The 27,811-nt window shown below is 35.0% G+C and overlaps 1 protein-coding gene across 11 annotated transcripts in view; it reads left to right on the forward strand.

Moving 5' to 3' along the window:
* The window catches only part of PPFIA2 (PTPRF interacting protein alpha 2), a 351,943-nt gene that overhangs the window by 234,645 nt on the left and 89,487 nt on the right, over nucleotides 1-27,811 (forward strand). For all 11 annotated transcript variants that reach the window (XM_027794257.2, XM_005242638.3, XM_055808922.1 and 8 more), the window contains one exon: nucleotides 5,947-6,021. In XM_027794257.2, the coding sequence (XP_027650058.1) occupies nucleotides 5,947-6,021 (75 nt within the window). The remainder of the gene's footprint in view (nucleotides 1-5,946; nucleotides 6,022-27,811) is intronic.

A 27,811-nucleotide genomic window follows, 5' to 3' on the forward strand; every position in this document is an offset into this window, starting at 1 on the left:
CAACTCTTGATTTTCTTCATATTCAAAGTTAAATTTGGTGATTGTTTTTTCTAAGTGTAAGGTTAGGTTATGTCCCACAAACAATGAACATTGTTAACAAATGGGAAGTTTAACACCCTAGAGGTTAGTATTGATTATGATTGGGACCAATGTGAAATTCGGACTTAACATTTCTAATAGCCTTTGCTATTGCATAAGTCACTTTAAATTTGCAGCTGTATTGATAGGGAGATAGTCTGAGCGGAAATTTCTCTTCAGTTAATCTCCCCTGACCTCCTTAATGCTTCAGATCTCAAAGATTTCTCTTACTGCTGCTAAGTATCTGATATTTTCCTTTATTTCATGCAACGAAAAGTTGTAGAAATAATATAAAACAGTGAAATATTTTGTGATATTATGTATTAATATATGTGGAATAGTTTATAATAAAGCAAATTAAGGTGAGATTTACTAGACATCGTTAGACTTGAATAGAAAATAGAAGCTCAGATTAAGTTCATGGTTAGAATAGACATTGAGTATAGAGTAGGTCAGGAAGTACATGTTCCTTATATGCAATTTAGGAAGAACAAACCCTAGAAAAATGGTTATTTTATTTTACAATTTTATACCTATAATTGACATCTAATATCTGTCTGAACATGCTTATTTTCCTACAGACATTTTCCCTATTTTGCTTTAAACTTAGTGTTCAACATTTAAAATGTGCATTTGGAAAAAAGAAACTTTGAAGCAACTTCTCCAAGCCCCTTTTTTTGGTCGATTTTGGAAACAAGTGTCCCATTGATCTCCACAAAGGATAGCTACCAGGTGTTGTTGTCCTAGCTAAGATTCAAAAAACACTAGTTCTATTTAGGTTAATTCATGGCAGAAAAGTACACCTAATATTCTTGAAAATAAAACCAACCTATTCATGTCAGTATTTTCACTATCTTTTTATTCATTAACAGGTAGCTAGGAGATCTTTTATTCAATAGTCTTTTCTTGGGGAAAAAATGATTCAATTCTAGCATGTGCAAGTGTTTTTTAAAAGCTCTTTGGGGGCTGCAGATCTGGAGTAAATGAAGAAAGAATTTGACAGCAAGGAAAAAAGTAGGAAGCAGTTGCTAGGAGATGGAGAAAGATGGGTGGTGTTTTGCACTGACAGCAGTGCTAACCATGACATTGACTATGTTACATTTCAAGATAATGTGGTTGCATTTAAAAGCCAGAGAAATACCCAGTCATCTGGGCACATGTTGGATACACCCTCTAACACAGAGAGAGCAACCTCTTTCTGTTGTGTCTGTGGCATTGTAACAGCAATCTGGCCTTTAAAAATGCATATTATAGCATGTTCTGATTGATCAGGTGACATCTGATTAGTCTTACTTTGTCGAACCTTATTTAGTAAAGATTTATACCATGCCCAAGAGAATAGAATATACATTGAAGGAGTCCATGAAATTTAAGTAGCCTGTTATTTCTGAATTGATAAGCACAATCTCACTAAGATAATGCTTACTTCTATGAACTATAGTTACTCACTCACTTTCCCTTCCAGAAAAAAACAATGTAATATTCTAATCACTAACTTGCATTCATTATATGAAAAAACCCCAAATTATCAGATTAAAAAAAAGCATTTGTTCCAGCTCCTTTTTCTCTAGCAGGAGAGTGACCAGGAGCAACACCCTTTCCTACACCTCTCAGAAATTATGATGGTTCTGTTTGTTTTGTTTGCTGTAACATAAATTTGAAGAGGGAGTCCAATACAAAATTCTTTGCAATACATTTGTATATGGCTTTTCAGAGGCTTTGGCTGTCGCTCCATATTTAGATTCAAAGGTTATTCAATATGAACTTACAAAATTCATTAAAACATTGATACAACTACTGACTGGTAAATATTGCTCAGAGTAAAATATTTTTCAAAATGTTTGTGTACCACGTACATTAGTGTGGCATTTGTAGCCTGTATTCTTTCCTGGAATGTGAATGAACAAACCTGAAATCTTTATTCAGATTTTGCGTTCTTCCTCAAGTTTATTTTGAAATCAATTAAAGGCTGAGAAAGAAATTTAAAGTGAGAAATAAAGTTACAGTTTCTGGGCTGTAAACCAGAGCAGATCTCTCCTGCAGATCAGAACACTGATGTAGTGCTTTTCCTCTTTTTTCACTGATAGAATCAAAGATTTCCCTCAACTTTAACAGCCACTATGCGTGTGTTTGAAGAATTAGTTGTAACATTTCCAATGCCAAGGTGGCAAATGTGATTCTGAATTAGTTGTTCACTGGTCAGAAAAAGGAAAAGAAGTCTTCTGTGCCAAGGCAGAGTTGCTTTGAGTTCCCTTAGCAACTTTTATATTCAAAGAACAAATAAGGGCCATCAGACTTCAATTTTGGTTAGGTCATTATAAAAAAGGTAGTGCATTAACTGTGTACATAGAAGGCAGGGAAGGCAAGGCAAGGCAAAGGAAAAGACTTCCAGCTGTTGCTCTGTGTTGCACTGGTACTGTTCCATGCTGTTATTGATAATAGGCCAAGAATGAAAAAAAATGCATTTTAATATAATATCCTGATATTATATTCAGAATAAAGACATCAATTCTGTACCTATTTTTTTCTGGAGTGCCATGTAAAATATGCATCTCCTAAATTTTCTTTGAAAGAAATGCCTATTATTTTCAGGGAGTATTGTTTTCAGGCTTTTAAATGCCCATATAGAACCCACTAGGATTCAGTTCTACAGTGCCACAGTGTGCAAAGGTTAAGGATAATTTTTCTGGAAACAGCTCCTTGTGGAGTGTGACCTCCTCAGTAATGTGCCCTAGCTGGTTTGCAGTTTCTAACACTATTCAAAATGAATGCCAGTGTTGGACATATAGTTTTTAAACATGCGTTCTTATTTATAAAACACTTAGGCTTGGATACGTGAAAGTTTCAGGAAACTTACAAAAATTTAAGTAAAATTACCAACTCATTGCATTTCAGCTTTTAACAACTGCTGTCTTGTGATTTTTCTCTCAACCATCGTGTCCCTCAAAGGCACTTAGAGCTAAAAAGACTGAAGACAGAAAGATGACTGTCATTTTTCCTGTGTATTTTTTAAAATCTAAGCTGAGATTTCCAGTAAGAAATTGCTGTCTGCCAACTCCCACTGTGATTGAAGAGGTTGAAATCGGGCCTCTTGAAGACAGGACTACACCCCTCGCTGGTAGGACATGCACTTTAGTAGTGGAGTGCTAGTGAAAGACAGAAGTTGTGGTGGGAAGAGAAGAGGATACAGAGAGCTTTGGGATGCACAGAGGCGGGGGGGGGGGGGGGGGGGGGGGCGGGGCTGGGAAGGCAGAGAGCATGGAAGGAGCAGAGAGAGAAAAAAGATGTGAGTACCAGGTGTGGACTCATACTGCCTTGGACTTTTCATCCATCTGGACAGGGAAGCATGTCATTGAGTAGCCATGGAAGCTGGTAGAAGAACTGAAGAAATAATACTGGATTTCAAGCAGAAAAAGATTTAAAAAATAGGAAAAAGGAAAGGCAAATGAAGAAATACTTTTTCAGCTATTTAAAAAAAAATTTTTTCAATTACAGCCAGAATAATTGATGCATTATACATCTGGTGTGAAGTACTTTTATGAAAAATAGAATTAGCTGGAAATTATGAATAAATTATAATTAGTAAATTCAATATTTCAAATTAATTTTACATATTCCAAATTTGTTATAATTTAATAATAAAAAAGATTATATAAAAATGACTATGAATATCTTGTGTACTGCCATAAATCTGAAGCTTTATGAGGATGTTTCCCAGGAATTATGTAGCTCATTTTGAAAAGCAAGCTTTATTATTAAAGATTTTTATAGAAGTCTTTGACAAAAAGTAGTACAGACATTTAATAAATGGCAGGAACATTTTCAGTTCATTGCATATTCCTACTGCATTCTGTTGTTCTGGTGTATGAAAATAGTTGAAACAGTCATGAACATTTGTAGTAATTTTCACTCTTAACACAGAAGTGGCTCAGTCATTGCTACTTCAGGATGGCTTGAGCTTCATTTGCATCAGGTGAGGAACAGGCAGTTACATAGTCACACCCTAAAGGAAATGTTTGTTTAAGCTACAATGTGCATCTCTGGGAACATTAAGAGTTGATTTTCCTCAGTCTTATAGTGCTGAAGGAATAGAGGGTAATTAATAAATCAGAAATTGAAAAAAATAATTGAGGATTCTCTGTGATCTTTAGAGCATCTTAATATTTCTTATACCTTAACACTCTTCAACTCACTTTTCTTTCACTTCTTTGAGCAAATCACTTGTGATTTCTGTTCTGTTAAGGCTGGCAATATTGTTTAGTGCATAGTAAAACTATAGTTACCTGAGAGCATTCAAATAATTCTTGTGAATACATGAAATACATTTTTAATTTGTTTCTTTTAATAAAGCTGAAGTATGTAAAAAGGACCAGAAAGTACTTCATAAGCAGCTATATTTGCATTTGTTAGAAAGACTGAATAGTTTTCTTTTTCAGTGTTAATTTCCTGAATATGTATTTGATCTTTAGATTTAGTTAGTTTTACAGTTTAGTGAACATGCTTTGTTATAGTTTTGCCAAGCAATTTTCATCTATTAAAGTCTAAGCCATCCTTGGAATGTAGTGAGTCTCTTTGCAAAGTTTCACTTCTGTAAGTAGTAATGGAAAATAAAGTATTTTCAGAAAGCTAGTATTTGTTAGACTAGGAGATGCCACTGGAAAAAGTATGAAAGCATTAGGACATACACAACATTTTCAAGGATCTCCTGTATTTGTCAAGGGTGTGAAAACCACTGTACATACATGAAAATGTACAATATTCCATTGTATACAAAAGATTGATTTTTGTTTTACTTTGTTGTTCAGCTGCATCTCTTGTCCTAACATAATATGCTAGCTTTCCTTACAAACACTGCTAATAGCTTTAAACATACCTGGATCCATCAGCTGGAAGAGCATTGCCACCATGTAGCTGGAACATGTGTGTATATATATATGTATATATATATATATACTGAGTGATTAGCCAGGTTGTAAAGTCATACAGTGTGAGGTGCCTAATAAAGTTGTGTAGATTAGGAGAGGAGTTGCCATAGGCTGCCGTCACAGTCAAGAGAAAGTCACCTACACACAGCACTGAAGATCATTGTAGGTCTGATTTGCTTTTGATCATGCTGGGAGACTGGCGACTATGTTGCCAGCTTAGATCGTCTTAATGCTACAGAGGTGACGCTGAGCCAGAGCGTTCAAACAACAGTAAATATGTCTTCAGAGGTATTAAGTTATTATTATTATAATTTATGAATAATCAACATTTAGTAATAATAATAATAATTGACTAGATCATAGGCATCCTTAGAACAGAACAGGTCATCTTTGAAACTGGTACAAACACAGCAGTCTTTTCTACTTATGAGAGCATATCTTGTTTATGACTTTTTGCAAAACCCAAAGAAACTGCATGATGATACAAAATATCTTAGTATGTGTGCCTGAAGGCAATGCCACGAGTTATTTTTTCAATGAATTTGTTGTTCAATTAATATGAACAGAGTAGTTATCTTCCATGGAATGAACTTAAAAAATCTGCAATGTTTTTTTCTTGATCCTTTGTAAAAGTTGCTTGCAAACAACGTTTTATTTTTATGACTAGTGTGGTTCTAGAATATTTGCATTTGCTGTGTATTCCATAAAACTATCAGCAAACTGTGGAACAGCAGTATGGCATTTAAAATTTGACACCTATTTTCATGCGTTAAATCTTCCTATAGTTAGGTTTAAATGTTTACTACACAGTATGTCTCATGAAAGGATGCAACACACATGCCTGCAGACTGGCAGGGCGTACAGTAGTGCATATGGGAGATTATATAATCTTTAAAGACTGATAGAAATTACGTTACTGCACATATTTTGATTTTTCTTCTAGGTAAGGGAACGACTGAGGGTTTCTTTAGAAAGAGTCTCTGCACTGGAAGAAGAACTAGCTGCTGCTAACCAGGAGGTAACATAAAACACTTTCTCCCCTTTTGAGGTTCAGTTTTTCTAATACTCTGTCCCATATGTTCTCTGTCACTTTTCTTAAAACTGCCAGGAAAAAAAAAAAAAAAGAAAAAAAGAAAAGATAAATTACGTTCTGATTAAGCTGCTCAGTGAGGTTTGTTTAAGGTGGTTGTAAGAGTAATACAACCTTCTGTTTACTGGTTTATTCCCTTCTGCTATTCCCTTGTGAGCAAGCCAAAATCCAAAAGCTAGTGACAGATTCCCAAATATCTTATTGGACACAAAAAAAGGAAAGAACCAATGAATATGTCAGATAATATAAACAATTCAATAACCTGAATTTCCTTTTTAACTATAAGCATACACACACACATATGCGCGCACATAATATAAATGTTAACATTGATGGAAGGATTATGGATGACCTTGAAATTTAGGTTTGTCTCTTCCCTTTTAATTGCAGTGTATCATGGTGAACTGTGGGGCCATATAACTATTGTGAACTTGAACAAGCGATATTTTTCCTGTATGGTAGTTTGCAGACTGTTCTCTTTTGTTTGAAAGGCTGAACAGCAACACATAATGGTATTGCACACACAACTGTACACACATATACAAAGGAATTTTGCACACCAGAGAGTTGATTCTGAGGCAAGAAAATATAAATAATGGAGACTGCTGATGACTTTATCATTCCCATCATGTTCTGAATCTCCACCTGATGTGTGCTTCTCACACTGTTAAAAATAAGTCAGACAAGCAATAGAGTTGGATTAAAGCTATTTTGAGTTATGTCCATTTACTGGTGTCATTTTACGCAGGCTTACGGCAGAAGCTGAACAGAGCCACAGACAAACTTAAAGTACTACCAAATAATTCTGTAAAATTTAATATCTATAATTCAGAATAATGTGTGATAGTGTAAAATAGAGAATCCTAAAGTGATTTTTTCCTAATATTAAGTTAGAAAAGTTACTTTATTAAAGTAACTTCTTTAAAAATAGGATCTCCAATTAAGATATTAGTACATCCTTTTTATGAACTACGAACTACATATTTGAATCATCCCTTTCTTTTCTGAAGTGACTGCACTTTATCCATGCAAAAATAAAATCAATAAAATCCCTCTTTTATTTTTCCATTTCATAATGTCCAGAACACTTGGGTTCAAATGATTTAGTTACATTGTGTTGCATAATCTGTTACACTAGTGTTTATTAAATAGAATGCCGTTCTTTTGGCCAGTCAAGCCAACTGAGATGCATCACACTCCTCTAATCCTTCCCATTCATGGTCCAATTAAATCCAAGTTCACTTCACTGGGCAGGGGATCAGGCCTTCAGAGCACTGCCTTGTTTTTAAGAGTTTAAAAAAAAAATTAGTTATACTTGTATTGACAGTAAGGAGTAAAAACGTACACAATTAAATTAAATTGAAACAGGACTTTCATAGCATTTCTTGCCCCAGATCCTTAGAAATGTTGTACAAACTTTGTGTCTACATGATACTAAAAACATTTAGAAGGACATGTAATCAACCAAGCATAACATGACCACCAACACAATCTGAATACTGTTATGCCAGTTTCCTGTGAGGAACAGTTAAAGCTGAAAAATGGAAATTCTATTAAATAACAATGAAAAAAAGAGCCAGGCGGGAAGAGATGTGGAAGAGAATTAGGATTATTTTCAAACAGTTAATGCCTTTGAACAAGAGTTCAGATAATGTTCACAAAATTGGTTACTTAAATGAGACAAAATTACTTACAGAACTGCAATGCAGAACTGCCTGGTTTTATACTAGATTCTCCACCAAATGCATAGGCAATAAAGAGCTTTAAAAAATGATTGTACTATATATGAAAATAAATGGGCCAAGCTTCCAAGGGAATTGAATATATGTTATTCAGTAATTTCTGTATTCCTGTCACTCAGTGTCTGTTCTCCCAAGAGAATTAATATTTTCTTTTGTAGGTTTTTTTTCTCATACTGATTCTCAGAGTGTACTATATATTCAGGACTATATCTAACATAAAATAATGACAGTAAATTGGTCCCCTGATTAAATGAGTATATGATTAAGTATATAACAAGTATCAGATTCAAGGATAAAAAATAATAGAAATGCGTATTTTAAGATAGCACCTTTCTCTGAAAGCATATGGCTATGGCTCTAACCTAGAGCAACAATGAGAAACTGCAGACACTCATGAGTACTTATTGTAAATATCCTTATATAAATGAGAAAAATTGAGAGAGAGATACTACAGCTTTCCGTCATTGGATGGTAAATAAACTCACTTAACAGTCTTTGCAGCAGATTACATACATACCAAAGGGAGTGAAAACAGCTGTAGTTCTGGCAAAGCTGATTTCAGCTCTAGTAGCCAACACCATCTTGCAAAGCACTTCATGTTTGATGGGGAATAGTAACACACATGGGCCTTAAACTGCAGGGGCCAGAGATGGACAGTTGGACCCACTGGGTGAACTTAGCTCATTTAACTAATATTTACATGTAATCACACCAGAGTAATACAGAAGGGCTTTGGTCTGCAGTTCCAGCATTGACTATTGATATGGCATAAGTCACTGTTGGTTCAGTTGAACTTTTCAGATACAAGATTGTCCACCAATAAGTTCATTACTGGTTTGATTCTGTGAAGGCAATAGTTTCTATAACATAGTGAATATGTAGTTTATCTCCTTTTCATATAAATGCTACACAGAAATTATTTTGATTTTATGTAATATTTTTAATATACTAGCAATTTGTAATACCAAAAATCAATTTTCACTATAAATTACAATATAAAATATACATCAATTTTTTAAGGGAATCCTTATGTTTACTGCAGATTTAACAACAATATTATAGGCACAGAATTAACCAAGTCAATTACATTAACTATTCTGAATATGAAGCCTTGGTTTTAAATTGTGCCAAGCTGGAGGATACTTACAGGGTATATCAGCTCCTTATTAAAACATGCTTGCAAACACTAAACGTTATAGTGTATTTTAGAGAGCGCAGGATTCGACTCAGAATTAGGACTTGAATTTGAGTTTCCACGTGTGAGCCAGTATTTAAAAGCTGACTAGTCTGTGGAGCTCGAGTAAATGCAGTCTGCCAGCTAACCTGGTGGTTAATCTGCCAGGGCTGCCAGATGCAACACAAAATTGATAGACAGCTGTGTCTGTCTGGAGCTATAGGTGGGGAAGGAATACCCCTTATCACTACAACGGCACCAAATGCCTATGTTAGGTAACTGACTCTCACACAAGCTCATATGTAGACACCTAAGGCACAGACAGCTAAATTTAGGTGTCTTACTCCTTACAAACAGCAGAAGCTCTCCGAGTTAGGTAGTGGGCATCTAGATATGAGTGAAATAAAAAATGGGCCTATATTGTGTTTAAAGAGTGGATTGAAAATTGTTTAAGTATGTTTTACAAGGGGAAAAAAAGTTATTTGACTGTATGTTTTACTAGGGGAAAAAGTTATTTGACTATGTTTTATTTTGCTGCAGCTGATTAGTGGCAGCAGAAGGGACCTTTAAGCATAACAGCATTCTGATTTGCTCTTAGTGATTTTTCATGCAGACTGGGGCAAGATAACAGTCTACAGTAATTAAATTCCATAATAGTCCTTATAATATTTGCTTTCTATCAGCAGTTATCACATGATGTACCCAGATTTGTTCACTTTTTTTTTTCTTTTATGCTTATACTGGAAGCCATTATTTTTTCACAACTGGTAGATATCCTATTCATTGTGTTTGTTGTAGCTAAGATGAATAGTAAATATTAACAATTTTCTGAAAAAAATTACCTCCCATTTTTAGTTAAAATTGCTCTAAAACATAGCTATATTTGCTTACCCCTCAGGTGCTTTTAAAATTATGCTGTTTTTCATCTGGTTCCACATAACCCATGATCTCTCCAAATAGTTTTGTGGCTGAAGGTTGTAATTTGCAATTAGCAATTAGACAAGCTGTGAGTGGTACATCCAATACCAAAGCTCAGTGGCCTGTCTGTGAACATTTTGTAGACAAATATAATGTTTTTCAGTGAATATGTAAACGTCAAAGTTCAACAAAGTTCTGCTAATCAGCTTTCTTTTTACACAGTAATTTGATAAGAATTAGTCTTATTTGCAAGGGAAGCAGGATGCAAATTTTCCTTCCCAGTTTTGTCATTCACTATTGTCATGGAAATAACTGACAAGATAACCACTATTGTTCCTCAGATTTTGAGATCCTCCTATTAGTGTTACAAGTGTGAGTTTTTGTTGAAAATAGGTTAAACTACAGCACATGCAAACAGCACACTAAGGTATTTCATCAGTGCCATATATCACCCGGAGCTCAAGGTTTAGTGGCTTCCACAGGGCAAGGATACATAGATTATGTACCATGGCCCATAGTGATGCTTTTAAATCCATTTCTGCTGTAATGTACAATGTTAAATGACAACTGTTGCCATTTCCATTAACAGATTTCACTGTTTCCCAGAACTCTCAACAAATAGTTTCCCCAAAAATGACCTTCAGAGATTTTTTCCCATTAGGCTTGTATGTAAATTGAAGCTATATACATAGTTAATACTATACTGGGAAAAAATATTTTTTAAAATGATTGCACTTATTATGCACATCAGTTTTCTCCTGCTCATCTTAAACATTTATCCAGCCCTTGTAAAGTCTTCCTCTGTTAATAACTGTATGATAAGTGGCATTCCAAAACCAGTTTGTTTCTGGTTAATATGCTGGCTTTTCCAACTTTTCTCATTAGTAGAAAATGTGGCATGAAAAATACAGCTTTAATTACATTTATTATCTCAAAGATATACTTCAGGAATCTAGAAAACACTGGGACTGTGTAGAATACGAAATCAGATAAATTACTGGTTTGAGTTTATATATCACTGTACTACCATATGCTTTTCTTCATCATTTATTGAAAATGCCAATGGTGTTTGCAAATGCCAAATAACATTATATTTCTTCTGTCAATTGACACATAGATTATATTTAAAACACACAAGCTTCCTTTCAGAACCTCATTGTTACAATTTTCACTTGCTGCTACAGAATTTTGCTCAACTTTGAGGCTAAATTTAACTCCCAGAGCTATCAGAGTGCTTGCAGGAGTTTTGGACCACAGATCTCTGCTTCATGTAACTGCATGCATTCTTCTATTTGGGCAGTGAGTTTCTTCCTGCCAGTGGGTTAGTTTATTGACTAGGGTGCCCTAGTGCTATTTTTTATAGCATCCGTGAAAGCATTCATAAAAAAAATTACATCATTGAAGAGAAAGGATGATCTGTGATTTATGATTCTTTATATTCTATACCAAAGACACCAGAAAATGTAGCCATTCATTCACCAAAGAACTTTCAAATACCAAGTTAACTGCCTAACTTTTACTATGCAGGGCAAGTCAAGAAACCAGTAAAAAATGCAGATGCTTTTAACAATTGAGAACAATTTTGACTCTGACCATGAGAGATGCTGCAGACAAGACTGTAGTATTGTTACTGTTAATGAAATATTCTGTAATATTTAATATATATGTAAAACCTCATGTAATATATATGTAAAAGTAAAACCTCAGCTAACTGTAGCATGTCCTTTTTATCCATAGTTGCATGCGAAAATGTTTTTACCCCCAGCTGTTTCAGGTCCTATTACCTCAAAGCACTTTTCATTACAGGAATTTATTTGTGGCCTTAGCTTTTTTACATAAATAGAATGCAAAGTGATTTTTGGAGTAGAAATGCTGTTAAAAGAATAGTTTGTTGAGAAAAATAGCATGTGCGTTTCTTGAATGTATAATATAAACAGAATTTCACCAATCCGAAATTCAGAAATTATGTATGTCAAATCTCTGGATGAAACTAGATGAAGCTCAGTGATTTTTTATTTTTTTTTAAGAAGGCCAAGTGGATTGCTTACACCTATTTCTGATGACTTTAAGTACTTTTTTGCAAATCTGAAGCAGCCTTCATCTATAGTAGCTTGTTTTACATTTTCTCAGAATGGTGTAACTGAAAGTTACTGCTTTGTAAACTTTCTCCTACAAATTAGGTTTTTAATTTTTATTTTTAAGCTAGAAATTTACACAGGTCTATCTCTGGAGAGATCTTCTTTGTGATCTGAACTTTAATTTTAATTGTCTATGTGATTGTGCCAAATTATATCTTTTCTGCAAAGTTGCACATAATTAAAAATACCTTGGTTTGAAATGTAATCTTTATGTGCTATATGTAGTTGGTTTTCATTCTGCCTTTAACCTTAGCCATCTAGTTAAATGTTAACTCTGCAAAAAGTTATTGTTGCTCTGAAGTTTTAAATACAGTAATGAAGCAGAACAATTTTTTGGTGGACATTTCTCATACTCCATGTTTGACAGCATTCATTTCTGTTGCTACACAATTCAGTTAAGACGTATGGTATGGTAGCTGAAGAAGCTGAAAATTACTACAGCACCACTACATCCTTCATTGCCTTATTTTTTTACAAAGTCAAAAATAAATGAGCACAAGAAATAATTAGTTAAATTGCTATAGCTATTTCATTTTATGTTTTCAACTAATTCTAGTCTGTTTCCAGAGGAAAAAACCCACTAAAATTCTTTGTGGATATTGAGACCAGCAGGGCTGATCTTTGCATTGCCATCAAAAGCAGATTAAAAGCAGAATAGGTCTAAAATTCAATGCATTTTTCAGATAGTAACTTAAGAAAGTATTTGAGACATCACTATGTCACTTGCACAAGTGGTTTCTCAGTATAATTCTCATAAATTTCTACAACAGAGAAAAGTTTTCTGATTTTGAGTATAAAACAAACATATATTTTCTACAGTGAGAACAGAAAATGATTTTGCACGTATTTTGGTGTTGGTATACAAAACTCTTGACAAAAATGCTTGTAGATCTAGTTTCCCCTTTTATAACCTTCCTTAGTGACTCAGTCCTGTTCATGGGTTGGCCAATGTGTACCATTGGTAACCCAGTAACATATGTTAAATAGTTTCAGCAACTTTGGTCTTCTCTGAAATGATTTTCCAGACCTGAACTAAGTAGCTGCCAAAATATTTCAGGGTATTTTCAAAAGACATCCTGAAATGCTGTGTTCTCGTACCCTTCCATTTAACATGTGGCCAATAGTATGTTAAAATTTTGCACTGACTTTTCATCTAATTTGAATGCCTCCTATGTATTCTTTAAAAGAAATTACTCTGTAAGACTGTGATTAATAGAAAGGACACATGGTCTGTGTTCATGGAGATTTTCTTGAGCAAAAACATAGCTGAAAGGGGAAGCTATTTGTTCCTTCATGAATCCAGTGTGATTAATAGTTCTAATAAAATCTTTGATCTTTATCCCAGTATATATTACTCTCAATATCATGTCATAAAGACGATTGTTACTTTCTATTTTTATTTTCCAAATATTCTAAGGTCTCAAATATGAATGGATTAGGGTGCTTCAGGATGTTACTGCTGTTAAGGAACAGATTCTTCACCTGAAATGACAGATTCAGACTGCTAAGGATCTCCACTGCATTTCTGATGTTTTTCTTAAAACCTTGTGTCATGGCCAATACTTCTCCTTCATTTTATTTACCTGTAAAATTTTTCATGGGATTTTGTTATATAAAGATTTATGACTACAGTGAGTCCCACTGTCACAGAGCTATCATTAAGAGTAGAGTTTTACACTGGTTTTACTCCAGTTATTTACAAAACAGCCTGAGAGCTATTGCACCTCTCAGTTTTCTGCTGTGGCACATCCCTATGTATCAATTAGCATACATACATTACTCTTATGCTCCTATAAACTGTTAATTGCACTAAGCTGTGTAAGATAATGTCTAAACCAGGAGTCCTCAAACTATGGCCCGTGGGCTGGATACAGCCCCCCAGGGTCCTCAGTCTGGCCCCCGGTATTTACAGAACCCCCCCACCCACCCCTGCCGGGGGTTGGGGGGAAACCAAGCAGCCGCAGATGACGGCCTGCCACTGCATCTGTGCGCCGGCCCCCCGGTTAAAAAGTTTGAGGACCCCTGGTCTAAAAGAACATGGGAAAAGGTAAAAAAGCTATGTAAATTTTTGATTTGCTAATTCTTTCTTTACTCTTCCCCCAAACCTGCTGCACAGCTATGAAACAATTGTTTAAATATTAAAAGAGCAGACAGCTATATCTTTGAAATACATTTTGCAAATCTCGTTAAATCTACTTCATCTTTTTGTCTGACATAAACCTTTGACTTAATGAAACCTTGGTCCCTCATGATTAGAAACATGGGTGGTTTAATGCTTTGTTTTTTTCTCTGAATAAATGATGACTAGAGATTAAAAATTCCCAGTTTCCTCTAAACCTTGCAGCACAAACTCTCCATAAAATTAGCATCTTCATCAAAATGAGCATAAACTGAATCCTCTGTGTGTGTATGGATTAAAAATATTTCTAGGACGCTCATTCTGAGAACAAATCAGGTGCTACAATGTTACAATGTAATCTTCCTTTGGTGCACTTTCTGGCAAACATAGGCATGTACTAAATTCATTAATGTATAACAATTTAATTTGAACATTTTCTGCAAGAATTTGTGGAGATCCTCTTTCTACCTTCTTGCTCTGACTACACCTTCCATCAGCTGGATCTGCTGAGTTTCTCCTTATTCACTTTTTCTGAAAGAAGAGAGAGGCTTAGCTTTGCTTTTACAGTCTCACACTGACCTAAATGTTTTCAGTGATGTCACTCATTTCAGTCCTCAGCACATGAGTTCTCCTACACTCATTTCCTCTCTTGGATTTGCAGTGTTTTCTTACCTGTTGCTTGACAGCAGAAGAACTAGTTTTGAGTAACACTTCTTTATATCACTCCTTAAGCATCATTCCTGTCAGCTTCACTACTGATTGTTGTAAAGCAAGCATTGACAAATTTTTAGTCTTTCACATCTTTTCTTTTTTCCAACTCTGTGGTCCAAATAATTAAAGAAAAGTAACTAGGAAATCTATGACACATATTCATACTATTATTTTGTCTAAATGCTATATTCTCATTTCTATAATACCTGTGGCCTAAGTATTCAGACTTTTGCCTTTGGAGTGATACTGTATTTCTATTTGCATTAAAAAATGTGGCCTAATCTTAATTACAACTTAGAGTACTGCAAAGATATAAATATTTCTTGGTATATTTAGTAGCAATACATTCCATTTTCACATTTATATTGGAATGCTTTTATTGCACATTTTTGCTATGATTATATTGCATTACTACACTCCCAGCTGAGCTCTAATAAAGGACCAGGCCCTCATTTTGTTGTAAAAAAATATTAAAACATGGTTCCTGCTTTATAGTATAAATTTGCCTTTTAACGTATGTTGCTTATACACCTATGGTTAAAAACCATTACTGTAAAGCCAAGGTAGCACAGTAACCCATGCAATACATGTGGCAGTCATCATTTACCCTTTTTACCATCATAGGATCTCTGCAAATATCTCTCAGAGGACTCAGGTTAATCTGGTCCTTTTTTAAAACATTCTTGTCCCAACAAGCATTGAGGTTATTTTCACTGGGGTGCCTGGTTGACTATTCCTACGGCGCCAGAGGTATAGTGCAATCCAATAGAATTCATGAGTGCAATGATTGATTTCATAAGTATTGATGGATGAACTTGGCTAATTTGCATAACTTCATTTTTTGACAGCTGATGGCTGTAGTAGCATCTACCCAGGTGCACAGTCTGCCACATAATTGTCCTGGTACACCGCATCAGCCCCACTACACTGCATGAATGCTGGTGTGCTCACTGCATCATAACTCTGGGCTTGGGAGTTAAATGCTGAGCATGTCCTCCCCCCTGCTCTGTGCCTAGTTTTTTAATGGAGGAAAGGCTGGGGCTGCAGGCAGGGAAGGAATGACAGTTCTGTCCATGAGGTCCTGAGTCCAAATAATTCTAGGACATAGTGTTAAGGGCTCTTTACATAACACAACTGCTCTGCAATTAATCAGCATGTATGGAGAGTTTCCATTTTCTGGATCTCCTGAGGTGGAGTTATTGGCAATATTTTGGGGGTCTCTACCATGTTCTATATTCACCAATAAATAGGGATCACAGAACATGCCTGATATTTCTGTGCAACAGCAAACAAATAGATCAATATATGACACAGCTGTGAATCTGAAGAACATACCTCAGGGAGTGATAAACGGATCTTCTGATATCTTCTCTATTTTATTCCAGAGAACTACAGAACAGGAAAGTGTTGAGTTTCTAGCACAGGTTTCATGAATTTCTTATTTATCACATATTCCTCACCCAAAGCAGGAAAAAGGGAGAAAGAAGAGATGGGATAGCAGCTGAGGAAATCGAAGCTGAGAGAACACAGGGATGGCAGGAGCCAGATGTGTGGCTGACTATACTTCGCAATCATTTGCCTACACACCTGAAAACTCCAGGGGATTAATGAAAATGGAAGGGTATTTGTATATGGTTATTTTAGGGATTGTTCATAGTCAGCATGAGATTAGACACTGGGATAATTTTAGATTGGATTTAATGTCATATCTGGCAGCCTATTTAGGAGGCTTAGCAAATCAATGGAATACAACTCTCAACAGCCTTGGTTTCATAAGGTTATGTTAACAAAAGCCTTATTCTAAACACACCAACTTGCTAAAGTAAAGAACATAACATATAATTAAAGGTATGCCTAGCTGATTTGCATTGTAGAGCTCGCTATTAATTGTACAAAGGATATCAGTGAAAATTTTAATGTCTACTGTTTAGTTTGCTCAGGGTATGCACAGAGTGCCTTTCATGAGACATCAGAAAGAATACATCACTTCTCTTTGATCTGTTGTTTTGGGATTCATGAACTTTGAAACGTATGCCATTTTATCCTGCACTGGAGGTATAAATTCAGCTTTAAGAACATAGTTGATTATCTTTCTGTCTGTATCACCTTCAAGGTTATTTGTTATTTGTCAAACAAGATGTTCGTGTGGATCAAGGTAATTTCACTGCAAGAATCAGTCTTGTTGATTCTTTATCGTTAACAATCTTGCACATCTGTCTTGATGAAAATGCAAACCACATACCCATTATGCTTTGTTCTTAATCTGCTGGAATGATGTATTGTTTTAACATTTGTTTAATGTGCTTCTTTGGAATGATTATGCAATTTTGTGTATATTTGTTAAATATGACATGATTTGTTAAGAACATTTACATTCAGTAGCTCCCAAACCAGATTTTATATAGTATAACAAGATCATATTATGGTTTACGCCTATTACTCTCCATAATAATATTTTGAATGTATGACTAGGTCTTACATTCTGCATTTGAATAAAAGATTTAAATTAATGACATTAGCTAATTAATAAAATCAGCATTAAACTTCAATAGTTTCATATTTATTAATCAATACTTCCCTTATCATATGAACCATAAAATTTATCGTGCTTTCTTATTAGATCACCTGAACCCAACAGTGCACATGCAGCTCTAAGACTATTCTGCAAATTCATAATGTAGTTCACTAGCAAGACAGTAAAAACTAATGTCTGTGAGCAGTCAGCAATAATGTGAATTGAGTAATTTGCCACCCAGAGGTCTGTATTGGCCCTCCATTCTCAATAGGCAGAGCAATAGGCAGACCAAGGTCTGCAAGCATGACAAATTGTTTCCACATCTGTTACTGACAGACTATGAAGAAAATTATTGCCATTTTGCTACTGGTCTGCTAATGCTTATAAAACACCTTAGTGATAAAATATTTGTGAGGAACAGAGACTGTGCTGGGGATATGCGAAGGATACATGTATCTTGGTAAATGCTTTCCTAAGTAACCATATCAGAAGATTTTTGCAATCAGGTTTCTTTTTAATTTAGTGCAAACAAGTTCCCAATACCTAAAAAGGGACAAAATTAGATATTCTTACTTTGGGATCTTGGTTGGACAATGTCAGCATTAGGAAATATTAAATAATCTTAATTCATATTAATAGGCAGTACCAATGTATAGATGGAATTGTTCCAAGAGGAGCTGTAGAAAGCTTGTTTTACTTGGTTTGGTCATAAGAAATGATCCAGCTTGTTTGACATTGCTCCTAGAGAGTGTAGTTTGGACATCTTTAATTGTGTAGAATCTATGGTTACAAAATAAGAAGATAAAAAAGAAACCGTATGTCTAATTCCTTTGCATTAGAAAATGGCTATCATGTTAGATTCTTTTCTGCAGTAGTCCTAGAATTAAAACATTATTTAGAAGTTCCACTTATTAAGAATGTTTATTATCATTAAAAATCTATATGAAATTGTATCAGTGAGGACCACATCCTTGATTTTCACTGGAGAAATCTGTAGGAAAAAAATTACTCCCTCTAAGAATGTCATTGAAAAGTATGAAGATGTTGACTAAAATTAAATGGGTACGTTTGGTTTAATATTTGAAATATGTACTTTAATTCATTCTACTGTGCTTTCATTTCAACATACTGGGGTTAGATTTAAATTGGGATTTCTTCAGTTTGTGCATGCAAATCAGGGCTTTGATATCCTTTAATTGTAGTTCTGGGGTGAAGTTCCTTTCCTGTCTGAATTTTCACACATATCCTATCTATCCATTGTATTTTCATGTTTTGTACAATCAGTATCACAGGTGGTGATTTTAATACAGATACGCTGTATAGGAAAATTTAATAAAAACTGACTACATATGCAGAATTGTGTTGTTTTCATAACAGATGTGTCCAGTCAAAATAAATCTAAACAATCACAGTCTCTAGGTGACAATATACAGAGTCCAAAATTTCATTGTGGGAAGACTGTTTTTATTGGAGGGAAATATATTCATGTAATCAGAAGAGGAAAATGGATTTTCAGTGCAAATAGCTAAATACTTCGTTTTAACCTGAGCAGGATTCCTGAAACCAAATTACATACCTTAAGCATGGGTAGTTTTCAATTAAATGCTTATGTACTAAAAGCAACTGCATAAAGCCCTAGAGGCACATGATTTTATTTATGGTCAGTGGCTTGGATACTAAAAATATGTTTGTATGATTAAACATATATAAACATATATAATCGTATACACAAGGTATATATAATTATATAAATAAAATACCTATACTATCACATATATCATATATATATATGCGCACTATGTATATATATTTCAATAACTCCTGTGTTGTTGAAAACAAAGATCATAATGCTTCTGACAAATCCATCCTCAGCTCTGACCACCCTGTACTACCAATGAATTCCATGGCTTTTGTATCCTGGTTTGGGTACGTTACTAGTGTCTTTGTGAGAGTAATAATGAAAGAATAATTTTGCTACCATTTTGTTGAGCTTGCTTAGAAAAAAAAAAAACCACCAAGAGAAATTAGTCAGCAGGTGTCAAATACGCACTATAATGCAACCATGTAATTGATATTTGTTATTATTTTTCCATTGTGCGAGTCTCTGTAAAATTTCTTTCAGTGTATCCTATTTCATAAAATTTTTGTGACAAATTAGAAGTAGTACATTTTTATTTAGTTAGATAAGGGTTTCTGAAGAAAAAGTATTGAAACGTACCTGGTAATCTTCTGTGAAAAATCTTGACAGATATTGTTTTTCATAATAGCAACTACACAGTAGCTTTAAGTGACTCCTGTTTTGTTTTCAAAGTGTTGCCAGTACACCACAGAAATAAATGGTATATGTGCTCGACTACATGCAATAGCACAAGACAGTTATTTACACAGTAACAATTTGGTTCAGAATTCATCATGAAGGAGACTAATAAACCCTAAAGTGTTAGTGTATTATTACATTTAAAGTATAAAAATGACTGTTGATCCAGGCAATTAGTGTTCAGAAGGAGTCAGGACTCAGTGATGGTGTAAATGGATATCAGAAGGTCCTGCAAGCAGTCCCCTCATGCAGCCAGCTGTGTGCCACAACTGTCAGCTACCCCTGGACCACAATACCCTTGTAATGAACAGAAGTGACCCTTCGTGTCAATAAAACATTGATAGCCAGAACCTGTCCATAGTTACCATGAGCATAAAGCACCAACAGTAAAGGATCACACGTGGTTAGTATGTTCACGTTTTCCAGTTAAAGTTATGAAGCTGCCACAGATTCAGAGCATCTCCAGTCATCTTTGCATGCATTTGTTATTTGCACTTCAGTGACATGAAAGCAGCCTGGAAGTGCTAGCTGCCATATAAGCAGGGTCACAGAGAGCAGTACCTGCATCAGTGTTATAAGAAAAAAATAATCAAGACATACCTAAGCTGCAGAAGCTAGATGTTTTAGCTTGCTCTGACAAAATTTGAAGCATAGAAGATAAAGGCTTACTTAAACCATAGAAGAACTGTAACTGGGGGCTGGAGCTCAGTGTACTACCTCCTCCTTTTACCACAAAATAAAGACCCTCCAACTTTTAAGTTAACTATCTTTTACAACGCTCCTCTGACCGACTTTAAAAGCATTGCTGTAAGTCTGAGTGTACTCTTTTACAACGCTCCTCTGACCGACTTTAAAAGCATTGCTGTAAGTCTGAGTGTACGTTCTCTTGCAAGCTCGCGATCAAATGCTGGTTTTCTAGTAATGATAAGACAATACTTCCCGGCCCTTCAGAAGTAAGAATATAGAGGTTCTATTTCAATTTCTCCATTTTTTACTCCGTACAGCATACAGCATTTAAACCCCATACAGCAGAAATGTACAAGATCTGTTTTCATTAGGCTTACTACTGCCTAATCTCCAAGGGTTAGAGAGACTCCCTCACGAAGTTGATTTCACTGTAATGAGTATTACTCCATAGCAATGAAAGCTAAACAGTAATATTAATAAAAGTTCAACAATCTCAAAAAGGAAGAGAAGAATTTATTACGTAAAAATGTTGAAAATATATATTGCTTATAACTACTACAGGGTTTTTCCATGAATAAAGTAGTATTTTTCTTGATATGTCAGGACACATTTTAAAGGGCTCAATTGTATAAAGTTTCCGGAAAGCTCACTACTTAAATAACAATGAAATACACTGGCAAATATACCAGGCAAATATAAAATAAACCTAGCTGATATTGTCAGTCAGATGTGAACATGTAGTCTACAAGTGAATTTTCAGAGTACTATAAAAGCTCTACTTGCAAATGTGTCTAATTCTTTTTGTTTTAAGTAGTTGAATGGGAGAGAAGGTGCTGAGTTTAAAAAAACACAAAGCTTGTATATCGTTTTCTTCCATCAAAGTGAGCCCTAAGTACATTGTTAGTGCTGGAGGTTTCATTTCCTACCTTGCAAAGTTATTTTTGCAATCTGAAAAGGCTTTTTTTCTTTTTTCTTTCTTTTTTTTTTTCTATCAAAGTGTGGCTAATTTTGATTACAATGCTGTGTGGTCCATAGTTGGTTTAACTCCTATCTGTTTTGAAAATAAACTCTTAAATCCATACTTGCACTTTCAAATGTAACTGGCTGCAAAGCTCAGAATCTGCATTGCTGAATGGAAAACCTAAAGCATTTCAGCACTAAAGCCATCTTCAGGGAGATTCATTTTTATCTGTTTTTTTAAATGACTCTGTATAGATCTATGAGAAGTTTGGTTTATGAAGTCAGAAGGTGCGTTTATGATAGCCTGAAGGGCATCTTGCATTTACTCTCTCAAATGCTATGTATGTAGCCAGTCATCAATTCTAAATAGTTCATTTGATCATGATGCTGAAATATACTGAGATTTCACCTACCACTCTGGCAAGAAAGATCCCCCCACCGCAAGCCAACACCACCCTTTTTCATATATATTTATTAATTTAGTTTTGTACATGGATAGGTCAAAAATTCTGTAGGAGAAAAAACAAGGAAAATCTGTTTCTTGATTTAAACCCTTCTTTATCCTATCTACCAAAGTCAGACACTTTAGTAGATAAGAAGGAAATTACATTATTAGGCAGGGTTGTGAATTTTAGACTTTCAGCTACTGTTGCCTAGGAAAGATTGTCCAGAAGGTGGCTGAGCCACACATACCAGCTCTCCCCCAAGTTTCCAGGAACACTTTGGTGGTCTAATGACTAGACCATCTCACTAGTACATGTTTCATCACTGTTATTCAAAGATGAGGGAAGCTCCCTACTTGGGCTCTTCTTTTGATCAATGTAGAAAATGAAGCCAACCAGAATTTGTGACAATCCCATTGATTGCTGGAAATAATTGAAACATGGTTGATCTTTATGACAGGCTAAGAAAGTTGTCATTAGTGGATGACTAAACGGAGTGGATTTGGTCATGTTGATTAGTATAGAAGTTTTTATCCAGAAAAGTAAGTCTTGTGAGAATTTACATGGCAGTTTTCAGGATGATATCTGCCAAAACCACCTAGGGCAGTGCACTCATTAACGTACTGAATTCAAATAGATCTTGTTGCAGTGCAGTCAAGCTGCTGATCCTGTGATCCTTTGTAGTGCTCCAAGTGTGCCTCTTCAGAGCAGCTAGCACTTGGTTGGTGCCTCTGCTTTTTACTGCAAGAGCTTGTGATCCAACGGCTGCCCTGCATGGCCTGTGGTTGCATCCATTTCCATGCTATTTGCTCGAAGACTGTGTAGCTTGGCACATGCAAGGCTTCCTCTGGGATCCTACAAGATGTGACAGCATGATGCAACTTAGAAGTCGTTTCTTTCATGCGCAATATGATTTATTGTGCCAAAAGGTTCCATGTCATGATTTTGCTACTCCTGTCCGGTTTCCTATCTCATTCCAGAGCACATAATACAACATAAACAAATATGCAGGGACATGTGCAATACTCATACGTATGAATGTAGGGGTTTTGCCTAGTTCTTTACCATGAATATTTTAAGCATATTTGAAAATAGAAGTGTTCAACTGGAATATTTTTAAAGCTTATAAATGGCTAATTTTCTTGCCAGAAAAAAATAAAAATCCTAATAATGTATCTGCTTTCAGGCAAAATTTAATTGCTCATTCAGAAAACTAGCCACTATACTGTAAAAGCAGACTCACATTCAAATCCTTTTATACCAGTTTGCTTCTAAACCATCACATTATAACACCTATACAGTCATCTTGTGCATGATTTCCTGAGTGGTCTGTTGTGCAAACTTATCAGTGATTCATTCAGTAATGTGAATATGTGTCAAAACATATGCAGGTAAGCCTATACTATGCTATGCTGGAATTGCTATATTTTGGCAATCGTGAGGCTGCAAGTGATCACAGAGCAGTGGAACAAGAAAGGGCATAAGCTGGAAAGTGGGGGTTAGAAAGACTGACACCGCTGGGATAGTCTGTTTTGCCTTTGGTTTGTGAATTGCATTAACTTTGTAGAATGGAAGAATCTGCTAAGAAATTTCAAATCTCCAGTAGATTTTTCTCTGTATTTGTATAACATCCCCTACCCCTATAACAGAGAATGGGTTTCTTTACCTCAGGTACCACATTTCCTAGTGTTGCATCCCATATGAAACTGTGTATAAGTGGAAACTCATGACCAGCAACTCCTGGGGACTTGCTCATGATGCTTCTGATATCCTGCTGATAGACTCAGAGGATGGAGGCACAAAAGTACTGCAGCTAAATCTGTCACAACCCAGCTGACAGAGTCATTAAAGTTGCAGTAATAGCTTAAATTGTCCAGTGGGATTCTAATTAAATATTGAAAGTATATTTTGAACAAGATTATTAAAAGATCCCTTTTTACTCATGGAGAAATACAATTAAAATTAAGATTTTGACATAGCTACATTTTTTATGTAAGTCTTGTTTTTACAGTTTACAGCAGGCATCCAGGTGAGCCCCACTGAATAAGATGCATTCTTTCTAAACCTACCCTGAGGAGCCCATAAAATCTCACATAATTATCTTAATTTGGTTAAAATGTCCTTCCGCTCATGAAAGATATCTCCTCTTATAAACCTGTTTCTTGTTCAGATTCAAAAAAAGATCAATTTGTTTTTCATGAGAAGTTTTGCAAGTGTGCATCCCAAGCTGTGTTTTTCCAGCACCAGAGAATGAAATATAGTACATTGTTTATACAAGATCCTGATAATACAAAATAACACAAATTAGAAATGTAAAAGATGATATTTGTGTTTATGACTCAGGATTTAAATTTCCATTGAGGCAGTCAGTCTCTAAGCATCCTTTATTTCCCATGCCACACTTAATATTTATGGTACAAAATTATAGACATTGATTAAAGCTTAACACAAACTATCCCTGTCAAAATCAAAGCAAAGTCAGAAGGTGTACCAGAAGTCTGAATTATGTTCTCAGTAGACTGAAATCTGATATTTAACACTGTTTAAATATAGACACTTATGATAGAATACTGTAGGAGGACATCCAAGTAGGCAATTTCACTGTTCTCTGAAAGACTTACATAAATAAGAGCTGGATGGAAAGCTGACACAGTATAGTCACTAGAGGTTTGTTTTAGCATACTGTCCATGTGAAAAGAAACACCTTCCTGGTAAGAGGAGATTACAAAAAAAGCCTTCTAGATCTGTCAGCTGTAGCAAAGTAAAACATTTTTATCAGTGAGTTTAGTTGCCTAGGACAGGTTTGTTTCAGTCTTGGAAGATCGAAGAAACAAGCTCAGTGGTTTCAGGTATGGCAAGTTCAGAAGCTTAAAATAATTGTTCCCCTTTAATGCCATGTATTTTTGAAGTGAACCAAGTTCTTACTGGTTTTAGGAGACTGTCTAACATTATATATGTGTGTTTAGAGCCTCTGTTAACAGCAGAAGAGTGTATTTAACTTGTTCCAAAACTATTGAAATACATTAAATAATTTGAAGTTGAAAAATTGAAGTAAAAAAGATTACTCTTAAATATTAGAAAGAAACAAAAAGAAACCTCTGTGAACATTTGGCCTTATATGTTTATTAATTAAATTATGTATCTTTATATGTCTACATACTGTAATCATTTATTCAATAGAGAACAAAATTAAATCAAGATGGTTATAGTAATTACATTTAAATCCTTTACTGGTAGATGGTTTTAAATACAATTTAAATAGCAAAAATGTTAAAGTCAGTAGAGAAATTGATTATGCAACTAGTTTAAAAATTAGAATAGGATTTCATTTAGCCTACAGAGAGGCCATATACTTTTGAAAACATCTAACTATTTTTTTTTCTCTGTACCATACTGCGTACAGTATTCCATACATACACACTGTGAGAAGGGAAGTATGCATCCATAAAGTAACTGGAACAGTTTTCCCCACTGTGTCTGACAAGTGGGCAGGACCAGGTTAGTGTATAGTACCATATTACAGGCATGCTTTTTACTTCATAGAGTTATTTCTGGAATTTCTTCAGTGTTTGATGGTATTTATTTTGCTTAAATGTAGCTATTATGGTGGGAGCCTCTTAGTTTAAGATAATTGACTGTTTTCCCTTCACTCAGGAGAAAATATATGTACGTCGTTCGTTCCGCCTTTGTCACACATTAAAGATCCCCTGGTGATGTTTCTCTCTCCAACATGTATCTCTCCAACATTTATAGAAGGAATCAGATAACCACTTTAATCTAAGCGGTCAACATTTTGGCTTTTCAGTGCCAACTCTGTGCCAGCCTGAAAAGGTCAAGATTTTCAGCTCAGTTATTGTAATTCTGCCTTAAGTGACCAGGTGATACAGGGCGCTAAAGATTGAAACAGTATTTTTGCTCTAAGTAGGCCAAGCTCTGCGCTGGGGTCAGGTACGGAGTGCTCACTTTTTACAGAACAACAGCACTGGGAACACAGCCCCAGAGAACAAGATTTCAAGCAAAGGAAATTGCTATGGATAGGAAAAGTACCCAGAATACCATCTTTGTAATTTACAGTATATTACATACATTGATAGTAACTACAGCTTCTCCCTGAGGATGTCCAAACACCTACAGAGAAAGCCTAGTGGCAAGGAAGTTATTTTGCCTGGTCCCTAACTAGCCAATATTCTCTGATTCACCCCTAATCTTACCAGCTAACACCACCAGAAATCATCTAAGACTTCCAAATTCTGAGACCCCCTGAGCTTTCAACTACAAAATCATTCTTCCTGTCAACAGTGATCATTCTTCCTTCCTGCAGTTGTCAGTGCTACTTATGGACCAACTATCACCATGATCCCTAACAGAGAAAGAAATGCATTTAGTTCCTTTCTACCAGTCTGGAGGGATTTTAACTTGATATTTGAACAAGGAAATATTTTCTTACATATTTATATCTAAATCATATCTAACAAATTTCTTGGTGTTTTGTAGGTTATGTGCTGCTTTCTTACTTGGTTTAAAGTAATTTGACCAAGAAAATAAGAAATTAATTCACATTTGTTCTTACACATCTGGTTGAAAAATAGCAGTCATTTGTCTTTTAGTACATGCTCACAAAAAGCCTAGAACACTAAAACACAGGGCAAAAAGCAGCCAAAGCTTCATACATCTCTGAACAAAACCATAAGGTGTTGGAGAATGCTTACGCTTTGAGAGAGTCTGGCAGTGAGACAATTACTGGTCTAGAATATCTAACAAATTGATGCTCAAGATATCTGTACAGTAGGAAAGAGACAAGACCAAAGTTCTGTAAAGGTAAGACAGATTTTTGAATGACATTAGACTATAAAGACCAATAAGTGTGTGATTAAAAAATGTATCTATAATAGGCAACTGTTAATTAAAAAAGTGTAATAAATTGGTAGTTCATTTTCATTGCTGTTATAGGTAACTATACAAAATATTCATAGCAAAGTTAATTACCTGAAACCATAAAGAGGTAATGAATGGCCACTCAAACAATTGGAAGCAGAGAACTGATTAAGTTTCATTAGGAGAGGTACCCTGTCATTTACAATTTGTATGCTTAGAAATGGATTTGGATTTCACACCTCTCAAACACTTTTAAATTGATTATTTTGTAAAATACCCAAAGTAAACATGTAGAGGAAATGCTTCTCCTGCTTCATTTTGTATCTTGTGAGAGACTTTTCACTGTGAGTAAATCCATTGCATCTTCATGCATGTATAGTTTGTGTGTTCCAGTTTACTTTTATTTTGTCCAATGAGCCTAGTTCAATTGTGGTCATTTTTTGTGTACTGATTTTTCCTTTCCCTTTGGGTTATCCTTCATTAGATTGTAGGTTTTGCAATTGCAATGTGAATCTTTTATTTCTTTCATTTGTATGTCTTATTGTCCTACTGTGGATAGTAATCAGACTGTTTCCCTTGCTAAATAGATGGAATTTATGCTATTGCTTACTGATTTATAGTCTTACGTAATCTGTATTGATTATGAAATTATTGGCTTACTACATTGCCCTTTTCACCAGCATGGGTAATAGATATAGTTCTATAACATCAGGTACTTTTTCAGATCAGCTCTGGCTTATGTATTGATATTGTGTTCTATGCTGTATTTCACTGTTTTAAATGACTAGTCCCTTAATAGCTGAATTCAGACTATTTTTATTTTTTTTTCCCACGTGTATAGATGTGAGATATAGATTTGGTCATGTATGAAAATGAAGACCAGTTCTAATTTTGAATCTGAATTTTTGAATACTAACTTCATAAAAAAACGTATGATTCAGTGATGTCTATAGATAATGGACATAAATTAGGCTAAGATTTTGAAGGGAATTTTATGGATAATATAGGAGGAATGTTTCCCAAAACTGTAGTTCAAAAAGCTGGACTTTAGGAAAGTTGAAAATATTTTAACATTGAGACAAAAAGGTAAAAGTTGTGTATATGTTCAGAATGACTATG

Source organism: Falco peregrinus, chromosome 6 (genome assembly GCF_023634155.1).
Source record: "Falco peregrinus isolate bFalPer1 chromosome 6, bFalPer1.pri, whole genome shotgun sequence".
NCBI lineage: Eukaryota > Metazoa > Chordata > Aves > Falconiformes > Falconidae > Falco > Falco peregrinus.